General features: G+C 52.5%; 3 protein-coding genes across 4 annotated transcripts in view; 1 reads left to right on the top strand and 2 right to left on the bottom strand.

The window, feature by feature from the left end:
- Lbx2 (ladybird homeobox 2) overlaps positions 1-740 on the bottom strand; it is a 1848-nt gene extending 1108 nt beyond the window's left edge. Inside the window, exon 1 of the mRNA XM_031380894.1 lies at positions 492-740. Within this exon, the coding sequence (XP_031236754.1) occupies positions 492-687 (196 nt within the window). The 5' untranslated portion in view covers positions 688-740. The remainder of the gene's footprint in view (positions 1-491) is intronic.
- A 4808-nt stretch (positions 741-5548) lies between these two features.
- On the bottom strand, positions 5549-8182 carry Pcgf1 (polycomb group ring finger 1). Of its 2 annotated transcripts, none has more exons than XM_031380892.1 (9): positions 8039-8182; positions 7518-7623; positions 7234-7386; positions 6998-7069; positions 6758-6863; positions 6582-6678; positions 6397-6483; positions 5773-5853; positions 5549-5693 (listed from the first exon to the last, which is right to left on the bottom strand). In XM_031380892.1, the coding sequence occupies exons 1-9, from the start codon at positions 8129-8131 to the stop codon at positions 5646-5648; spliced, it is 843 nt and encodes a 280-aa protein (XP_031236752.1). In that variant the 5' UTR covers positions 8132-8182; the 3' UTR covers positions 5549-5645. The 2 variants fall into 2 exon arrangements, with proteins under 2 accessions (XP_031236752.1, XP_031236753.1); XM_031380893.1 differs by having other exon boundaries at positions 6582-6615; positions 8039-8181.
- An 8458-nt stretch (positions 8183-16640) lies between these two features.
- On the top strand, positions 16641-18682 carry Tlx2 (T cell leukemia homeobox 2). The gene is made up of 3 exons (XM_031380891.1): positions 16641-17314; positions 17708-17945; positions 18026-18682. The coding sequence occupies exons 1-3, from the start codon at positions 16915-16917 to the stop codon at positions 18240-18242; spliced, it is 855 nt and encodes a 284-aa protein (XP_031236751.1). The 5' UTR covers positions 16641-16914; the 3' UTR covers positions 18243-18682.
- The last annotated feature ends 121 nt before the right edge of the window (positions 18683-18803 follow it).

Here is an 18803-nt window from a genome sequence, read left to right as displayed (position 1 = left end):
TGAGAGGTATGGGAACGTTCTGCTTTGTCCTAGCCCTGCCTCAGTCTTTTCTTGCCTGCAGCTCAAGTGTTTCATCTCCTCTAGGGCCTCTCCTGGTCGCGATTACCCCGCATACAGCGAATGCACCAGCAGCCCGGCGGGTCTCTGGATTCTCTCTAGCCTGACGGTACCCCACAGGCCCTGCGACCCCCTGGGGCACTGCAGACTCTCAGAACTAACTCAGGAGACCTGCGGGGACCGAGATGCAACTCCTGACACTTGGGCAGAGGGCAAGGGGTGGATAAAAATGACCGGCCAGGGTAGGACAAAACTTTGTGACCAAAGAGCGAAGCGAAGGGGGGTGGAGGGAGAGACAAGAGATAGAGACAGGGACAGACAGACAGACAGAACACACACACACACACACACATACACACACACACACACACACACACACACACACACACACACACACACACGCAGTTCAAGTCCGCGACCATGCTGGTGTGTACCTTCAGAAGGCTGTGGAGCCCGCGGGCAAGGGCCCAGGAAAGTTTTACTAGCTAGCTCTTCTAGCGCACACAGTGGTGACGCGGGATCAGGGTCAGCCTCAGGAAGCTGCGGTGCAGAAGGTGCTCCGGTGACCATGCTCGGACCTAGGATGTCTGCGATGCTAAAGGGTGTTCGGCGCTGATGTCCAGAGTTCATGGCAAGCGGGGTTGTAGCGATCCCGCCTCCTGCTGCGCTTGGCTCCACAACCTTCAAGGCCCCCAGCGCTCAGCTTTCAATCTGGGTCCCCTGCCTCGGACCCGCCCCCTAGAGCTCAGTTAAAGCCCCGCGTCCCCTCCTTCTGCACCCCTACCTCCCTCCAAGGGCCGCAGTGAATCTGGAGCCCTTACGTGTACTGGGAGCCTTATTTCTTCTATAGAGAGAAGGCGATGGCTTCTGACTTTGAGGTATAGCTCTGTGCACATTCAAACTGGATGTACTTCCCTGGATTGCATGCTGCTTGGCTCCCTACTTATGCTCTGACTCATAAACTCTAGGGCAATAAAGTTGCTTTCCCTGGCCTCAAGGGCTGGGGACTTACAGAGTTCAGAGAAACAGGGTCAGGGCAATTGTGTTAGGGACTCAGGATCCTAACTTTGCCTTATCTTTCCCATCCAACCCTGGGAAAAGGTCTTAAAGAGAAGATGGTGGCTGGAGATGGTTGGTGTAGTGTAGGGGTCCAGGATTGAGAACCTGGCCTATTGGAATGCCTATCATAAAATGATACCACAAGGAATGGGCAGGCAGGTCTGCCACACTGTAGCCTAGAGGCTCCAGTAAGCTAAAACTCACCCAAAAAGCTCCCAGAGACCTGGTCTGGTACTGCTTGCTCAGAGGGCTCCTGGCTAGTGAGGACTGGACTCCACAGAGGCCCCGCTCTTCTTACTGGCTTACCATAGATCTGTAACTTAGAATTTGGGTGCTCCAAAAAGGTCTTGGGAGACCCTGGAAACCTGGGCCAAAGGCTCCTTGACAATAGGACACTCCCCTTAGTAGTAGAAGGGGTATTTTCCTATCGAGGGTTTCCTCTGGTGATACTCTCAGCCTTCAGGCACCCAGGTTCTCCTGGAGCCCGGGGTGGGGGGGGGGGGGATGCTCTTGAAGCTCTGTGAGGCACTGCAGGGTCAGAGAGCAGAGCCAGGCCTTGTTGGAAAGCTGAGCTGCCTCAGGACGTTATTAATGGAGGGATTAGTTATTAATGGAGGGATAGGGAGGGCACTAGAGAGCCTCTCCTTTAAGCCTCAGCCCTCAGCCCAACCCTTGTGGTTTCACTTAATATGCAATTAAAGCGGATCCCAGGAGGCAGAAGGAACTGCCCTACCGCATCCCGGTCCTGTCACCCAACAGACACTGCAACCTCTCCCCATGCATGTATCCATTTCGTGGCTTTTATGTCCTTTTTACCTCTGCTCTCAATTACTCCTGTATGTGTGCGCACGCAGAATGAGGCTCTCCTGAGGGGCTTTGCCTTCCTTTCCCTCCACCTCTCCTGCCTACCTCCTCCCTTCAGCAGATGGGCTTGGGTAAGAGGTGGGATGGTCCTCAGACACAAGTTTGAGAAAAGACAGAGATGTGAAGAAGGTAAAAGGAAGATGCCCCAACATCAGAGACTGACTAATGACATATCAATGCCCACGGATTAGTCCAGACTATTCTGGGGCCACTGAGGGGGGCTTCTCCTGGCTAAGCATTTGGAACATGAGCTGGGGAGAAACCGGATCCACAGAGGGGGACTAGAGGAGCATGAGTGATTAATGAGGGATGTTAAGAGATTAAACGTGGGTTCTGGGCTTGAGGGGAGCACTTGGCTGTCTCATAGTTTTCCCTGTACCAACCAGGGAGCGCAGAAGCTTCCTGGTGCCCAGTTGTTTTGCACCCACAGGTTCAGCACTCTACAGGTCTGTAGCTCTGCTTACTGTAGAGTGAAGGACGTGTCCTTTGCACCCAAAACAGGCAGAGCTAGGAAACCTCAGGCTAGGAAGATAGGGATGGAACAAACAAGGGCTGGTCCACACCCTTTTCCTCTGCCGCTGAGGCCTGGGACCCTGGCGGACTGCATAGTGGGCAGCCCTGAGTGGCATATCTTAGGAATCCTAAGAGCACCAAGTTCCACGGGATTTTTCCACCCCTTCCCCAGAGGCATTGGTCTGATTTCCCAAAATGAGATGTGAGTGACCTCGGGATCGGGGTGGAGAAGGGGAGTTTGCAGCTGTGCAGCACAGCTGGAGATGCACCGCAGCTGCTGCTGTCACTGCGCTGACAGGACTCCCGACTACCCACTAGATCCAGCCAGACCCAAACAAATCTTAGCACCTTCAGCTGTCCTGAGCCTCAAAGCAAGGACCACATCTCCAGGAGGACTTCTGAGCTAGGACCTCCTAGTCTTCAGGCACAGCTTAATTAAAACAACTACCACCACCACTATTTATTCATTTAGCTCGGGGTGGGAGGGGACTGCTGTCCTGCTGTCTGATTGATTTAAATTTTATATAAAAAATTTTTTTGAAAATTTCATACTTTGTATTTTAATCATATTCAACCCCAAGTCCTCTGAGTGGTCTCTCTCTCTCTCTCTCTCTCTCTCTCTCTCTCTCTCTCTCTCTCTCTCTCTTTCTCTCTGTGGCTGAGCTGCAGCCATGTCCAAAAGCAAGCTCCTTAGCAGAATGCCAGGGATAGACTGCTGGCAGTGCTGCGCTCAGCAGCACTCCTCCCTATCACTCCTTATGAAACTCAGGTGGGTGAACAAAGAAACCCTAGAGAACACCCTGAGGATCTGCTCACAGACTTTAGATGCAGAAGGTAGTAGGGAAACACCATTGGGATATTTAACCCAACATGCACTGCTGTTGAGGTCATCTCCTGGGAACAACTCTGTTCTGCATGGGGGAGGGGTCCCTGGAGAGGTGAGACTGACATCCTCCCCTCCCAACACATACCCCAGCTTTATAGGAACAGGGCATGGAGACAGGGGAAGCTTCAGAGGTGCACCCCCACCCAGGTCCCTGTCACCTACCTCAGGCAGTCAAGCACTTTTTATTGTTGGAGACTCTTTGTACTCCATTCAGGCTGGCAGAGAACTCCTGGTAACTCTCCTGCTTCAGCTTCCCTAATGTTAGAATTTGATGGGAGTCACTTGGCCCACCTCATCTGCAGCACTTTCACCTTGGCACTATAAGCAATTTGGTGAGGTTTCCAGACAACATAATGAAAGCTGGAAAAGGTCCAGATGCAAGCTTAGGCTTTCTGGGCCCATGTGGCCTACATGCATTGAAAGCCTTCCAACATCAGCTGTATACCAGGACCCCCTGAACTCCAGGAACCAGTCTTCAGTCACTGATAGGCTTCACAATCCTGTTTCCTCCACACTTACACTGCCTGCTCCTTGGGCTCATCCCAGGTTGAGCAGCAGTCTGAGGCTTCCTTCAGAAAGGCCTGGGAGTGACCTGAACAGCTATTGTTTTGGCTTTTCTTCCTCATTTTTATTTATTTATTTATTTATTTATTTATTTATTTATTTTGGTTTTTCGAGACAGGGTTTCTCTGTATAGCCCTGGCTGTCCTGGAACTCACTCTGTAGACCAGGCTGGCCTTGAACTCAGAAATCCACCTGCCTCTGCCTCCCAAGTGCTAGGATTAAAGGCGTGCACCACCACTGCCCGGCTTTTTCTTCTTTAAGAATTATTTTATGTATGTGAAACCCCTGTAGCTGTCTTCAGACACACTAGAAGAGGGCATCATATCCCATTACAGATGGTTGTGAGCCATCATGTGGTTGCTGGGAACTGAACTCAGGACCTCTGGAAGAGCAGGCAGTGCTCTTAACAGTTGAGCCTTCTCTCCACCCCTTCTTATTTTTGAGACAGTGTTTCTTTGTGTAGCCCTGGCAGTCTTTAGCTCTGTAGACCAGGATAGCCTTATTATTTTGGGGGGGGGGGGATACTTTCTGACTCTCCTAGATAGCTGTCTATAGAATCGGGATAGCGGATGGGATTATCATCATCAGAGTCCAGTGGGCTTTTACAGACAAGATATGCCCACGCCTGGCCACACCCCTCTTCTATGAAGCACCTTTTCCCCCCTTAAAGCTCATTGTGGTGTCTTCCTTGTGGGTTCCTTGTTGCAGGATATTTGGTCACACTGTGAACCTGAGATTGTGTTATTTACTGGAAAAAACCTGTTTTTAGTTGTGGTGTGGCTCAGCCCTTGCCCACACCTTTAATCCAAGAGCTTTCTGCTTGAATACAGTAAACAAAATTAAATAAAGTCAGCCATAAGTAGAGGAAGCAGTTGACAGGAAACGTATATAAGATTATTAAGAAAAAGAGAGTTAAGAGGGAATCAGGAGGAGGACTAGACAGATGCACAGGAAGGAGGGAGGGAGGGACATCCAGTTTAAGGAGGTTTTTTGAGGAGAGGAGCATTCCCCTGGCTGAGGAGGAGGGTCAGCTGGGTGCTTTTTCTGCCTGAGCCAACATGTTTTCACCCCAGCATCTGGCTCCTAAGTCTTCACTGGTAAAATCCAATTGTTGAGATTTTGTTAAAAACAAGAGCTCCTCCTTGACTACCTCTTCCTCATCTTGGCTTCACTGACCCCTCTTCCCCTAAGCTAGCTCTCTTCTGTCATTGGCTCAGGTCTCTCTACTAGATGCCATCCATTCATAGGGTCTTTCTTATTTCTATTTCCAAGGATGAAATTATTTAGATTTTTCCTTAAATATTCTTTCTCTTGCAGTCCTCTTGTGGCTACATGTGCTCTTGACATGAATTGTGACATCCACTGAGGCTGGTACCATATACTGCAGCATATGAGGACAGCAAGAGCTGCCATCAGATAGCATCCCTTCACCAAAAGGCCAGGTTTCAGCTCCCCGTGAGCCTTATCCCTTTTCTTTGGCAAGCCATTGAGGACGTTTGGTAGATAGAGGAGACCCCTCTTCCCATTGAGAGCTGGAAGCCTTGAGAGGAATAAGGACCCAGGCCAAAGCCTGAGTGTGTAGTGGGTAAGAAGGAAGATGAGAAGTGCTTTTTAAAAGCATTTATTTCAAAAAATAAAGCCACAGTTAATTTCACATAAATATCTGGGGAGGGGTGGGAAGGGGGTGGAGCAAGCCTGGCCCCTACCTCCTCTTCTCTTTCACACTGTACTGGAGAAGCAAAGGAGATGGCTAAGGAGAAAAGGGAGACAAGAAGTGAGTGGGCTCTCAGCACCTGCTGGTCCCTCAGCCCATGGTGCACCAGGCTTACCTTGCCGAACCAGCGGGACAGCCATAGCTGCTTCATTGTCATGTGATCAGGGAGAACCTCATTGTCAAAAAGGAGCTGTACCTAAGGAGGAGATGGGGCAGGGAAGACTTGTTGGTAGTGTTGAGAGAGGCTTGTCCCTAGACTCTGTCTCTTCTTGTGTGTGTGTGTTCATGTCTGTGGAGGCCAAAGAACAACTCTGGATGTTGTTCGTCAGACTCCATCCATCTTTCTTTTCTGAGACAGGTTCTCTCACTGGTCTGGAACTCAAGCAGAGTAGGCTAGTCCCAGGTCCACTGCTAGGATTACAAGTTCACACTACTATGCTAGGTTGTGTCTGTTTCTTTGGCTTTAGGTCTGGAAACTGAACCCTGATCCTGGCACTTATAAGGCACGTACTTTACTGACTAAGCTATCTCAGCAGACCGCTCTCCTACCTTTTTTTTTCTTCTGGAGACAAAGTCTTACTCTGGAGCCCAGACTGACCTGGAATTCACTAAATAGCCTAGGCTAGACTTGAACTTGAAGTAATCCTCCTGCCTGAGCTTTCTTCCAGGTATAATCCCCGCAAGCCAGACATGCCCTCCCCTTTCAGTCCCTTCACATAACCTAGTGGGGTTTACTTACATGTTGTGGATTTAGCATTAGTCTGTGACACAGAACCCTTCGGAGATGGCGGACCTCAGCTCTAACAGAACATCGAACATACTTGTTCTAGGAACAGAGGAGGAGGGGAGGGCACAGGTGTGTGACAGAAGGGTTGCTGGGAAAAATGGCTCCTTCAAAGAGGCCCTCCCTTCAACCCCTCTCACCTGAAGGACATTTTTATTCTTGTCTTTGCCAGAGCTGGATGGAAACAGACACCAGTTAGAGGATTCCACGTTTTCTGTCTCCTCCCTAATACACTTCCTTCAAGAGAACAGGCACTCCCTCACCCTCTTCCCTTAGCACCTGGGTCCCCAGTAGCAACCTCTGACCTGCCCCTCACCTCAGCCGCTCCAGGCATAGGCTCAGCTGCTCATCATATCGATAATAGTGGGCTTTAGAGTGGTCAAAACTGCTGAAGGGGAGGCCAAGGTTGCTCAGGGCTGGCTCTGAGAAAAAGTAGATATTGAGGAGGCTGGTACGGGTTCCGTACCCGCTTTTCCCCAGAGAGCAAAACCAGGCAAAAGAAACGCTCTGAGGGCTTTACTTGTCCCCCTCCCCCAAATGACCACCAAGGACATACCTTCACCGCTGGGTTGGGAGACTCTGTCCAAGCCTCGGGACTGATAGAATTCCCGAATCCGTTTCTCTTCACCTAAGAAGGGATGAGGGCAGCCATATTAATTCTCTTTGTCCTGGCTGTTGACCTCTTTGTCTCTTTATTTTTCGGATTCCCAACAAAACTGTTGGGAACAAAACTTCAAAGTGCCACCCAGCATTAGAGTCAGGAGGTCCCACAAATATAAGGTGGCCACTCACTGTCTTGCAAGCCTGGTACTAGCTTATACACTATGTCCTGCATGACCCGATCCAGTTTGAGATTGAGCAACGGCTGCGTCTCGTGGATCTTGATGTTGCACATGGGGCAGTACTTGCTGGTTTGCAGGTACTTCACGATACAACTTTTGCAAACTGTAAAAGGAGAAATGAAGATGCTCAGGTCCCTTGGTAACCCGACACATGGGAACCCGACACATGGGACAGACGGCACAGAGGCTGGCAGCCAGCTTGGATGAAGACAGATCAGGATCCGGGACACTCACAGGTGTGGAGACACTCTGTGATGGTGGTGGCATCCACGAAGTAGCCCGCGCATAGGCAGCAAACGATGTGTTCATTCAGGTCTTTGATCTTCACCCGGACCTCCTCCTGCGGACACACCCTCAGTCACTCCCCACTGGTCTTGCAAGCCCTCCCCATCTCACCTTCTGCACTTCCCAGCTCCAGAGCAGTTTCTGTTATTAGACTCGGTCGTCAGACCCCCGACAAGGGACTGGGGGAGAGAGCTCCCCCTTCGCCCAGCAGAGGGCTCCGCGCACAGCGGGTGCTCTCTTCGCGGACCCGCTTGACTCTCTTTTCCCTTGGGAGACCAGACGCTGTCGGAGACACAACGCGCAAGCGTCCAAGTCCAGCGTTTGGCAACCCGGCCAGAATCGCGCGTGCGTAACGCGCACCCCGTTGCTGCGCAGGCGCACTGGGCGCCCATCCCGCCACCACCCGTCCTCTTCTCCGTTTGGGTTCATACAGCTAACGGACCCCAGCAGTCATCCCGCTGCCCCTGCACCTCGTTCCGTAGTGGGTCCATCTTGTACACTGACTGGAGCTGGTTCCGAAGCCTCATCGCGATCGCAATCTGGCCCCCCTGAGGAGACGCCATCTTAAAGGCTGATCCCAGCCCGCCACTTCCGGTACCGCCTGCGGGGCGGGACTTGTCTCCTAGCAACGAGGGCCTCACATTCTCCGGATTGGCTAGTTTTCCGGCACACCCCGCCCTCGCCCCCTCTTTTAGCTCCCAGTGTGCTCACCTGAGCCCGCTGCCCCCCCAACACTCGGCAGTCGTTAGGGAGTTGGGGGTCGTGGAGCAGCGTCTCGGCTGTGCACGCTCCCACGGGCGTTCTTCCGACGGCGCGCACGCAACCCCTGGATCAGCTTCGGGAGCTTGTGATAGATAGCCTGTGCCCTGGGACCCCGAGGCCGGGCTATCGCCCGCCGCTACAGCTCCGGAGTGGAGTGTGGGAGTCCTGAGACCCGACCTCGCCTCAGACCTGGGGTCCTCACTGTGCAGAGCAGCCCGGTTCCGCTTCAGGCGTCCGCGATGCGGAGCTGCGTCCGAGCCGCGGGAGTTTTTCCGGGCTCGCGAAGTCTACGAGAGGGTGCCCTGGGCGGGGTGGGGAGGGAGAGACCACCCCCCCGGGGAACCGGGCGATCTTACTCCCCACTCTCTCCCTGCTGCCGAGGATAGGGAGAATAAGCCCTGGTTAATGATGATGATTTAATCATCGGCGCCTGCGGAGGCCTGGGACAGACTAATGCAGAGCAGATGCCGAAGGAGGAGGGGGGTATTGACAGCGAGGATACATGGGCAGCAAGTGCCTGCAGTAGCATAGGCCCGGGCCCGTACTTGGGAGGACACAGGGGTCCCCGGGTCTGGTACACTCTCATCACTGAGTCCCTAGAGTGGAACTTAAAAAAAATAAATTTACTCTGGGAGACCAGAAGCATTATTAGCATCGAGTACAATTGGAGATTGGAGCGAGAAGGGAGATACTGACGGAAACTTGAAAGGTTTTCTGGAGAAAATGGAACTCTTGTGTGGGCATGATTGACATATGGATGGATGAGAAGTATACATGTGATGGAAATAGAAAAGAAAGGCAGGGTGGAGGGGAACGACCAAAGAAACAGGTGTGGATTGAGAGCCTTAATGGAAGGAATAGGGTCTAAAAGAGCTGGAATGATTAGATTGAGGGTAACAGGATCCTCACAGAAAGGAGTGTATGGTTGGAGAGATGGCTCAGTGGTTAAGAGCACTGACTGCTCTTCCGAAGGTCCTGAGTTCAATCCCCAGAAACCACATCGTGGCTCACAACCATCTGTAATGGGCTTTGATGCCCTCTTCTGGTGTGTCTGAAGACAGCGACAGTGAACTCACATACAGAAAATAAATAAATCTTGTCTGGATAAATAAATAAATGAATCCTGGAACTCACTCTGTAGACCAGGCTAGCTTCAAACTCAGAAATCCACCTGCCTCTGCCTCCCAAGTGCTGGGATTAAAGGCATGCCCCACAATCAGGTTTTTTTTTTTTTTTTGTCCTTTTCTGATTTAAGATATGCCACGCACACTTTGCGTGACAGTGGTATTTGAGGTGTAAACTTCAAGGAAAGTCAGTCTCCTGCCTCTGCATTGTCGCCTGGCACCCCAAACTCAGAGGTAGCCCAGATATGTCCTTGTACTGGTGTGCTAGGGGCCCACCAAGATATCATTTCTTAACAGCTAGAAAAAGAAAATTCAGACATTGCTCTCTGACCTTCACCAATGTTCCAATGTCCTAGTCAAACCCTGGCTTGGAATGTTAAGCCATTCTAACTAATTGCCTCCAGCATTGTGGGTAGGGCATTAAAGTTTACAGAAAGAGAGACAACATAGAGAGCATTCAGCAGCAGGCAGTCTGCATTCAGCATTCAAATTCACTAGCACTAGAACTTAGGTAGAGTAGCAGCCCCACCCCCCACCCCGGGCCCAGAGCTCTTGGGCCGGGAGTGGGTGGTGGTGGTGCAGCACCAGTCGAGATTCAAGAAATTGAGCATTTGAGATTCTAGCATTCAACATTGAAGATTCAGCATTGAGGACTCGAGATTCAAGCCTCTATTCTCCTGGCTGGCGTACCCGCAGCCTCCCTAGACTCTGGCGAGGACCATGCGGCCCAACTGTGCTTAGAGCCCAGGGGTGCTGCACCAGTCCATAGGAGATGGCTGCTGTTTTAGACCTAATGTGTTTTAGATGGCCTCAGATGTACCTCGACTACTGAGTTGCCAGATTTTTCATTTCTCTTTTGCAATGATTGTAAAAGCCTCCTGTCATTTTTGAGAAATACACTCAGACCTTACACCACTTGTGTCTAGTCTGTTTGTCAAAGCCGAATCCCGTGCACACCTGGCCAGAACCCATCGTCCCGCGGAACAAGGGACCCCGTAAGGAACCCCAGTCCGTGGCAAAGACATTTTAAAGTGTGGGGCTTACAGCTCAGTAGTAGAGTGGTTGCCCATACAACACACAACTAAGCAACCACAGGGACTGGAGAGATGGCTCAGATGCTAAGCACTGGCTGCTTTTCCAGAGGACTTAGGGTCACTTCTCAGCACCGTATAAAAGGTTTCCAACAATCTGTCACTCCAGCTGTAGATGATCCAGTGCCCTAGTCTGGTCCCCACAGGCACTATACCGTGTATGTGATACACACATATAGAGAGAGGCAAAACACTTGTACATATGAATAAATCTAAACCAAACAAAACCCCAAAACTTGATAGCTTCTCTTTTCAGTCAGAAAAAAGTCTAAGGCCTTGCATGATATCTCCAGCCACACTGTTTGTTCCATACATACTGAGATGGGCTTTGCTTTGACACACTGGCCATCATGTCTCCTCCCCCATGGGGTCTCCACAAGGCAGGCTTCCATCTTCCTGCTGCATTAATAACCTCATTTGACCTCTAGCTTCCTTGCTTTATGCTTCTTACCACTTTAACATTGTTAACATTTTATTTAGCATCGTTTTTTAGCTTTGTTTTAGCATTGTTAATGTTTATTTTGTTTTCTTTTTGTTTTCCAGACAAGGTCTTACTATGTAGCCTGGGCTACCTGGCACTCACGAGGTAGATCTGGCTGACTTTGAACTCACAGAGATCACCTGCCTCTGCTTGTCAAGTGATTAAAGGCATATGCCACCATACCAGATTCTGGATCTTTTGTTTTTTGTTTTTGTTTTGTTTTTTTTAATTGACTTGGGGTCTGATTAAGAGTGTTTACTGCCTGGGCAGTGGTGGCACACGCCTTTAATCCCAGCACCTGGGAGGCAGAGGCAGGCAGATTTCCGAGTTCAAGGCCAGCCTGGTCTACAAAGTGAGTTCCAGGACAACCAGGGCTATACAGAGAAACCCTGTCTGGGAGAAAAAAAAAAAAGAGTGTTTACTGTTCTTTCAGATGACTGCTTCTCCAGTTCCCAGATGAAGCTGTTCATAACCACTTGTAACTGCAGGGCCAGGGGATCTGATGCCCTCTTCTGGCCTCTTGTATGCACGTGGTGCACATAAACTCACAGACAAACCCATAAATTAAAAAGATAAATCTTTTTTTTCCCTGTAACTTATTTTGTATGTGTGTGCATACTACAGTGAGCACACATATGTGTGTGTGCATACATGTCAAACTCCAGTGTCCTTGGGATCCTGAGAGACCCGAGGAGAGCCTCCTTGATAATGAGGTTAAGCTGGCTGGCCAACAAGCCTCATTGGCTTTCCTGTCAGTAGCCCCCAGAGGTCCACCACACCCAGCCTTTCACGTGAATGCTGGGGATTCAACTCAGATCCTCACATCTGTATAGCAAGCACTTTATTGACTGAGCTTTCTTTCTTTCTTTCTTTCTTTTCTTCCTTCCTTCCTTCCTTTCTTTTTTTTTTTTTTTTTTTTGAAACAGTGTTCTTCCACCTGGCCTCAAATTTGTGATCCTCCTGCCTCAGCCTCCTAAGGTAGTTAGAATTATAGGATGCATCTTTGTGTATTCTATCTCTTTGTATATTATATAGACATTATAGTATTTGTTTCTAATATTTTTCTAGTTTTTCATCTGCCTTTTAGACTAGAATGTGCTATCCATATTTGTATCTCCAGATCTGAGCACATAGTGCATGTTAAAATATCCTGAATAGGGTGCTGGAGTGACAACTCAGCAGTTAAGAGCACCCACTGCTCTTGCAGGGGTCAGGAGTGTGGTTCCCCAGCACCCATGTCAGACAAGTGGCTCACAACTGTTTATAACTCTGGCTTCAGGGGATCTGACACTCCTATCCTCTAAGGGGTCTTGCACACATGTAGTGCACATAAACTTAAGCAGGCAAACACACATGGACATAAAATTTAGGTAAATCTTTTTAAAATGTACTAAATGAACAAATGAAAGCATGTAGGAGCCAGGCAGTGGTGATGCGGGCCTTTAATCCCAGCACTTGGGAGGCAGAGGCAGGCAGATTTCTGAGTTCAAGGCCAGCCTGGTCTAGAGTGAGTTCCAGAACAACTAAGGCTATTCAGAGAAACTCTGTCTCAAAAAAAACGGGAAAAAAAGTAGGTGACAGTGACAGCTTAGATTAAGGATTTAGCAATGAGAATGAAGGGCTGTAACTGGAAATGTCACACACCTGTAATCCTAGCACCCAGAAGGTAGAGGCAGGAAGATCAGAGTTCAAAGCCAGCCATGACTACATAGTGAATTCAAGACCTGAGCTACAGAAGACCAGTGAAGAAGTAGGCTGAAAGGTGGAGGAGGTGGCTGCTTTTAAAACTTTATCTATCTATCTATCTATCTATCTTTTTTTTAATCTATCGATTTATTATTGAGACAGGGTTTCTCTGTGTAGCTCTGGCTGTCCTGGAACTTATTCTGTACATCAGGCTGGCCTGGAACTCATAGAGATCCATCTGCCCCTGCCTTCCAAGTGGTGGGATTAAAGGCATGTGTCATCACTACCTAGCTTTCTGTTTATTATTATTATTATTATTATTATTATTATTATTATTATTATTATTATTTTGCATTTTAAACTTTAAAGGAAAGCATGGTTAGAGGAAGCAGCCAGAGACCTGACTAGCAGGCCTAAGTGGATGAATGAGAAGCAAGCATTTCTCCCAGCCTGTTGGACTTAGAATGGCTTCAAGAGGGCTGGCCAAAGGCTAGATCAGAAATTCAACTGGAAGTACAAGACTCAAATGTCAGGTGCCACTGCTGTCTGGGTGGGTGTGAGAATAGGGGATACTGGAAGGGATGAAACCTGAAAGGGTGCAGAAAAGCTACAGTCAGAGCTCTGAAGCATGCTCCAATTCTCCAGGAGAAGAGAGTAAATCCAGCAGAGGAAGGCTAGAAGCAGTAATAATGCAAGTCCATCTATAGAACTCAAATGTAAGAGAAATGTAAAGCAGGGTTAGGGGCATAGCTCAGTGGGAGGCACTTGCCTTGCATGCTTGAAGCACTATAGTCAATCCCCAGGGCCCAAAAGAAAGAGAAATAGAAGCCAAGAGAAAGGGCCTCTTAAGAGCTGGTGAGATGATGATCCAGGAGGTGGAGGTGCTTGCTACCAACTCGATGACCTGAATTCCATCCCTGGGCCCCACATGGTGGAAGGAGACCTCCACATTCATACTGTGGCATACACACACACACACTCCCGCATGTGCATGCACACACTACACTAAAAATAAATGTAATTTTAAATTTAAGAAAGAAAGGGAAGAAAATTCAAGAAATAACGGGTTGCTGTGTCATTGTTCACTTGACAGAGAGAGGCAGGTGGATCCCTGGGAGTTCAAGGCCAGCTTGGCCTACAGAATGAGTTCCAGGCCAGCCAGGACTACCATGGTGAGACACCATCACCCCTACCCCAATCCTCAAAAAAAAAAAAAAAAAAAAAAAAAAGCCAGCGGTGGTGTAGAAAAAACACCTTCCATTGGGTTAACACAAGTAACACAAGAATATCGGAGGGGGAGAAATGGAGGCTGTAGCCATGGATAAAACAAAGGAAAGGAAAAATGAAAATGTCTCAAGTCAGGCAAAGACTTTGTTCGGATGAGGAGATTCGGAGATAGCTCGGGGTAGGAAGGGCAAAGCTGATGACAGGGATAGTGACATAAGAGTTGGGAACATCTTGAACACTGGAGAGACAGGGAAGGAAGGAGCTGAGGTGGAGCACTCAGCTTTTTTTCCGGAAATTGCGGCCTCAAAGGCTCAAGGACTCTGGGTGACCATACGTGGCAATGCAGGTCTGGAAGGCCCCGTGTCCAGGAGGACCAAAGAGGTAGGAGGATGGAGAATTTAAGACCAGCTTGGGTTATACAGCAAAACACAGCCGCAAACATAAAAAAAGGGGGGGGAGGTTAGGGGAAAAAGAAAGCAAAAGAAAACACTTGAGGGGGTGAGTCACAGACACAAGGAAGCACTTACCCAGAAGCCCCACCTTCAACCTGAACTAGCAGGAACCGGCCAAGAAGGGATGGAGGCAGGAAGAGAGACTCCTGGTGGGCCTGTGGCTGACAAAATGTGGCATCCTCCGTCCTTACAGCCAAGTACTAGACAGCTTTCCCATTAAATCCCAGATTTGTAAGCACAGCCGCCCTTTGTGGCCATTCTCCTCAAAAGGTCATCAGTGGGGGAGTGCCACCTGTGCAGGCCTCAAAGGTGACAATCATCCAGGTCTTCACCAACTGCCTGTTTCTCATTCACTGATCCAGTCTTTGATGAGTTCAGAAGGATTTATTCAGTTTGGTGAGAGACACAGTTACCTCCCCCCATGAAGCTCCCTGTCCTAGCACACCTGCAAGCCAGGGTCCTAGGCTCCCATCCAGTGGTGTACTTAGCACTTGGCTTGGGGGCTTCAAGTTCCGTGTAGCCTCCCCCCTGCTGCCCAGAATAGGGAGGGCTCTGCCAAAGGAGGGGAAATAAAAGTGTTCTCTAGGGGGTAGAAAAAAAGCACCGTTGCCAAATTGTCCCCGCTCCCACCCTGTGACCAGAAAGGTGGAAGGAATAGCTGAGGATACTGTGGCCAAAATGGGAGCGGGCTCCTACACAGTATTAATGTCCTCCTGAGCACCGAACCACTATCTGTCTCCATCTCCACTTCCACCCGCAGGCTTCTGACAACACTGGAGAGGAGGGCCTACTTTTATCTACTTTTATGTTCCTGTCCAGATGCCCAAATATCCTGATTCCCAGGAGAGAAAAGACCCCTTCACCCTGCCCCAGGCGCCAGGCTGCCAGCCCATCTGCTAGGAGAAAGGAGGGGCGCCTTTCCCAGGGGGATCCTGGAGAAACAACTAGAACAGTAGTCCCAACTTGCTAGGCACTTCGCTTCACGCGGGAAAGCCGCAGGGTAGAGCTGAACCCGGAGGTGGGTAGGGGTGAGGGTCCAGGCCTGTCATAGCGGGGCGGGGTCTTCTGGCCAGGACCTGTCCAAGGCAGGCTGAGCAGTGCCTCCGTGCCCACCCTCTGCCCCCCTCCTTGGGCCCAGTCTCACCGGCTCGGAGGCGCCAGGGCCCCCCCCAGGGCCGGGGCGGGCTGGGGAAGGTAATGTAATTCCAGCCCAGCTAACCCGATTATGGCGGCCTGCACCGGGCAGGGTGGCGGCAGGGGCGTGTCTTCGGCTTAGGGGCCCGCCCGGCAGGGGTCCCATCCTGGGGAGGGACGTGGAGGTCACATACTCCCAGCTCCTGGGTCCGCGCCCAGAGGTCACAAGGTCACCAAGCCGCTTCAGCCTTCCCCCACTTTTCTTGGCTGGCACGCTCCAGGCGCATTTTCTGATGCTTGGGTGGGGTAAAGTGTTTGTAGGGTGCGGAGCCCCGAGCCTCCCAAGGCCTCAGCGAGTCCCCAGTGTAGCCCTTTCGCCTTAGAGAAGGGAGGACAGTGTGTGAGGATAGCTTTCCATGATGCGAATTAGAGAAGTGGAATCCCGCGGAGGAGGCCCGGGTTGGTCCATTGGAGACTCGGGTCCGATTTATAGCAATTTCAGAAAATCGAAATTCTAAGAAACAGGGTACTAATTCCTGGTCGGTCAGGACCAGTAAGGTGGGGAGTAGCACAGAAAAAAAGCCAGGAGGTGTACCACGACTCCAAGCTCTGATGTTCGTTTCCTGCCCGATCCCACCGTCTGCGCCCTGCCACCGTCTGCTTCCCACACCTGGCCTCTTCCTGGGACTTTAGATCGCGCGGATCGCCGTTCCCCAACCGCTTCTTGCAGAGCCAGGTAGCCACAACGAGATTTGGTCTCAGAGGGCGTTTGGGTAGGGGCCACAACGAATCCAGGAGCTGGCCAGCGGCACCCATCGGGAGGCGAAGAGTGGGGTCTGGGGAGAGAATCCCCTGCCGAGGAATACGCGAGGCAGCCCGGAGGCCGAGGCCGGTGAGGATGCGGGCGCACGAGCATCCCGGCTGAGTCAGCGGCCCCTCCCGCGCACCGCGCCTTCCTGACACCCGCGCCCTCCTCTGCCTGCGCCAGGCACATCCAGCCATCCCTTCCCCTTTAACAGCAGGGCCCCGCCCCTGCCCTCCCTCAGCCCCCTCTGCCCACCCGAGTCACTGCCCCTGCCTGAGCTGGCCACCCCTCTCCACACCGGACTCCGGCAGCGGCCTGGGCAACCTAGCGTCCACCTGCGCTCCTGGGACCCCCGCCCGCCGCGTTCCTTCGGGATGCGAATCCCTGAGCGGACTCCCGGGAGGGGCGGGCACACGCGCGGCTGCGCCCGGTGCACAGGGATGTTGCTGTCCCGGGGGCCCCGGCGCGTGGCCGTGGCCAGCCCCGCGGGCCCCTGAAGCCGCCGTCCGGAGCGCGCCGGCGCCGGGCTCCCGCAGCCGTCAGAGACACCCTTTCCAGTCATCCAACCTCTCAGGCTTGGACCCATGGAGCCCGCGGTGTTGGCTCCGCATCACCTTCCGCAACACGAACCCATCAGCTTCGGCATCGATCAGATCCTGAGCGGCCCCGAACCCCCGGGGGTCGGTCTGGGTCCAGGTCCGGCGGGTCAGAGCCACGGGGAGAGTGCGGCGTTCTCCAGTGGATTCCACGGAGCCTCGGGCTACGCTCCAGCGGGCTCGCTGGCCTCCTTGCCTAGAGGCTCGGGAGTGGGCCCCGGCGGCGTGATCCGAGTCCCCGCGCACCGCCCGCTGCCCGTGCCTCCGCCCTCGGGTGCGGCCCCCGCCGTGGCCGGACCCTCTGGTTTGGGTGGCGCCGGGGGCCTATCGGGACTCACCTTCCCCTGGATGGACAGCGGCCGCCGCTTTGCAAAGGATAGGCTCACGGGTGAGACTGCCCAATCCCTCAGTGTCCTTCCCTCCCGCGATCCCGTTTCTTCGCCTCTGCTTCCTTTCTGCGCCAACCCCATTGCCCGGTTCATCTCTCCCCTCTGCTCATCCGCGGGGACCCTCCCCGACCCCACAGTTCTCGGTCCCACAGCGGATAGGCAGTAAGGAGAGAGCTGCTGTCGTTGGGGGCATGCGCCCTGCCTCTGCAGCCCCACCGTGCCTACCTCGAGGAGGGGCAGGGTGAAGTTTGGGAGGACCCCGATTCTTCCTAAGCCCCTTCTTAAATGAGGCTTCTGTGGTTGGGGGGACCCCCCGTAAGGATCAGGGGCTCTCTTCTCAGTCTCACCTCGGACCACCCCCCCAAACCTTGTCCTGCTCTTCCGTCCCGTAGCTGCGCTTTCGCCCTTCTCTGGGACACGTCGCATAGGCCACCCCTACCAAAACCGGACCCCCCCGAAGCGCAAGAAGCCGCGCACCTCCTTTTCCCGCTCGCAGGTGCTGGAGTTGGAGCGCCGCTTCTTGCGCCAGAAGTACCTGGCCTCGGCAGAGAGGGCGGCGCTGGCCAAGGCCCTGCGCATGACGGACGCGCAGGTCAAGACCTGGTTCCAGAACCGACGCACCAAGTGGCGGTGAGGCGCGGGGCGCGGGGCGGGCCGAGTGGCGGGGAAGGACCGGGCCGCCCGCTGACCCCGGCTCTCCGCCCGCCCAGGCGCCAGACGGCGGAGGAGCGCGAGGCTGAGCGGCACCGCGCAGGTCGCCTGCTGCTGCACCTGCAGCAAGACGCGCTGCCCCGGCCGCTGCGGCCACCGCTGCCACCGGACCCGCTCTGCCTGCACAACTCGTCGCTCTTCGCGCTGCAGAATCTGCAGCCCTGGGCCGAGGACAACAAGGTGGCTTCGGTGTCCGGGCTCGCCTCAGTGGTGTGACCGACGCCTGCCCGACGAGCGCCGACGTGGCCGGGTGCCGAGCCGCCAGCGAAGGGTGAGGAGCGAGCGGAAGGCCGGCGGCTGTTCTCTGAGGCTCCTTAGTCACCAGTGGCCCTTGGCCCGAACTTTGACTCCGCCCTTCATGGCTTTAAAAAAAAAAAAAGAAAGAAAAAGAAAAAAGAAAACCCGCTGAGAGGTGGGTTTGCAAGAGCAACCTATAGGATTGTGAATGAAGCAGGGACCCTGCAAGGCACTGCGACTCTGCCCTGAGTGGCCTCAGAGCTCAGGTCCTGCTGGGAAGGGGCCACCGAGCTGGTGTGAAGGCAGACATCAAGGCAGCGGGGGAGGGTTGATGGAAGAGGCGCTGGCACTAGAGAATGTGGCCTACTGTGACAGGGACCTCGTCCCTCCTCTGTAAAACAATCATTAAGGATTCCTTCTAGACTCGGTCTCTCCCGTTGTCTCCTGCTCAATCTGCGGGCCACTCTCCATCTTGAGTTTAATTGCATCAATGCTGTAGGTAAGATACTTATATATTCAGAAGATAAAACCTAGGAAGAG

The sequence above is a fragment of the Mastomys coucha genome, unplaced genomic scaffold (assembly GCF_008632895.1).
Source record: "Mastomys coucha isolate ucsf_1 unplaced genomic scaffold, UCSF_Mcou_1 pScaffold20, whole genome shotgun sequence".
Lineage (NCBI taxonomy): Eukaryota > Metazoa > Chordata > Mammalia > Rodentia > Muridae > Mastomys > Mastomys coucha.
The sequence above is the reverse complement of the archived record's forward strand: the minus strand, read 5'-3'. Positions and strand labels throughout refer to the sequence as shown.

Coding starts and splice junctions, on each gene's coding strand:
- Tlx2 (XM_031380891.1), top strand. CDS start 16,915: ATGGAGCCCGCGGTGTTGGCTCCGCATCACCTTCCGCAACACGAACCC. Junction 17,315..17,707: donor TGCAAAGGATAGGCTCACGG/GTGAGACTGCCC, acceptor TCCGTCCCGTAG/CTGCGCTTTCGCCCTTCTCT. Junction 17,946..18,025: donor AACCGACGCACCAAGTGGCG/GTGAGGCGCGGG, acceptor CCGCCCGCCCAG/GCGCCAGACGGCGGAGGAGC.
- Pcgf1 (XM_031380892.1), bottom strand. CDS start 8,131: ATGGCGTCTCCTCAGGGGGGCCAGATTGCGATCGCGATGAGGCTTCGG. Junction 7,070..7,233: donor AGTACCAGGCTTGCAAGACA/GTGAGTGGCCAC, acceptor ATCCCTTCTTAG/GTGAAGAGAAACGGATTCGG. Junction 6,484..6,581: donor AGAATAAAAATGTCCTTCAG/GTGAGAGGGGTT, acceptor CTCTGTTCCTAG/AACAAGTATGTTCGATGTTC.